Source organism: Limulus polyphemus, unplaced genomic scaffold (genome assembly GCF_000517525.1).
Source record: "Limulus polyphemus unplaced genomic scaffold, Limulus_polyphemus-2.1.2 Scaffold9472, whole genome shotgun sequence".
NCBI classification, from domain to species: Eukaryota; Metazoa; Arthropoda; class Merostomata; order Xiphosura; family Limulidae; genus Limulus; species Limulus polyphemus.
This window is the reverse complement of record NW_013675082.1, coordinates 3949-5433: the sequence shown is the minus strand read 5'-3', so window position 1 is coordinate 5433 and position 1485 is coordinate 3949. Positions and strand designations below refer to the sequence as shown.

Below are 1485 nucleotides of genomic sequence, written 5' to 3'. Positions count from 1 at the left end.
CGTTTATTTTCCCTTTTTTTTACTTTGAAATGTCATAATAAATCATGGGAATAAAAAACAAACAAACACGGTATCAATTATATGATTGATATATTTGCAGACAAGCCCAACATCATCAAGTGTGAAGGAGCTCAAAGGTCATTAGATAACTACCTAACTTGGGCTGTTTCAACAGAGACACTGGCACGTAGTTTTGTTACCAAAATTCGAATGATATTCACTAAGAAAAAGGTATTGATCTGTAAAAGGAAAAGGAAATACTTATACACAGTATTTTAATTAATCAAATCCTATACTCAACAAAATGGAATGACTTCACGTTAATCTGTTAAAAGTTAAAATGTACTAAAATAATCCTAAAACTGATAAATAATTTTTTGTAAGGTTTCAGAAAAGAAAAAAGGGTTATTAAATAATATTTTTATTTACAAATATAGAAACAAAAAAGCATTAATCTGTTAATTATTCTGCAACACTTTACAAAAGCTGTCGTTGATTCTATTAGAAAAATATGGTATTGCCATCTATTGGATAAAGGTAGAACTAAATTTATTCAACTGGGAAAATGTATACAATACCATATATAAAGAGTTTTGTCAAAGTTAATTAGTTCGAAGGAGCTATTTAGAATATAAATAAAAGATATATCTTTTAATGTAACAAAGGATTACGAAGTACATAACTGATGTCAAGCTGTGACACACACACAGTCAAATATTTTTTGTCATGAATATGAAAGAAAATTAGTAAAATATTTAAAAATACTAATCAAATAGATCTGTTGATATGAGTTTGTATATTTTTCTAATACATTAACTTCAGAATCGGAATGACGTATCACGATACCAGTAACGCTATCATCATTGGTCCTGTGAGTATCCAGATAGAAACCGAATTACCATAACCCTTCCAACACAGCGTGTTAAGGTCACGTGACAACACCAAATTCCAACTGAGAATGAAAACTGTAGGAATACCTGTAAAAAAAAAGTCCAGTGTCACTCAAATATCGGATACCTCTCTTATATCTGTTTGAGCAACAACAGAAATACACATGAAGCTTGTAGGAAAAAGTTAATTACAAACTAAATGATGTTGAACATGCATAAAAACATTAATTACAAAATAAATGATGTTGAACATGCATAAAATCATTAATTACATAATAAATAATACTGAACATGTATAAAATCATTAATTACAAAATAAATGATGTTGAACATGCATAAAATCATTAATTACATAATAAATAATACTGAACATGTATAAAATCATTAATTACAAAATAAACAATACTGAACATGTATAAAATCATTAATTACAAAATAAATAATACTGAACATTATAAAATCATTAATTACAAAATAAATAATACTGAACATTATAAAATCATTAATTACAAAATAAATAATACTGAACATGCATAAAATCATTAATTACAAAATAAATAATACTGAACATTATAAAATCATTAATTACAAAATA

At 25.9% G+C, this 1485-nt stretch overlaps 1 protein-coding gene across 1 annotated transcript in view; it reads right to left on the bottom strand.

Moving 5' to 3' along the window:
- Positions 1 to 1485, bottom strand: part of LOC106475935 (calcitonin receptor-like) — a gene marked incomplete at its 5' end in the record, with an annotated part of 9920 nt that overhangs the window by 5034 nt on the left and 3401 nt on the right. Inside the window, 2 exons of the mRNA XM_013936611.1 lie at positions 154 to 239; positions 847 to 977. Of these exons, the coding sequence (XP_013792065.1) occupies positions 154 to 239; positions 847 to 977 (217 nt within the window). The remainder of the gene's footprint in view (positions 1 to 153; positions 240 to 846; positions 978 to 1485) is intronic.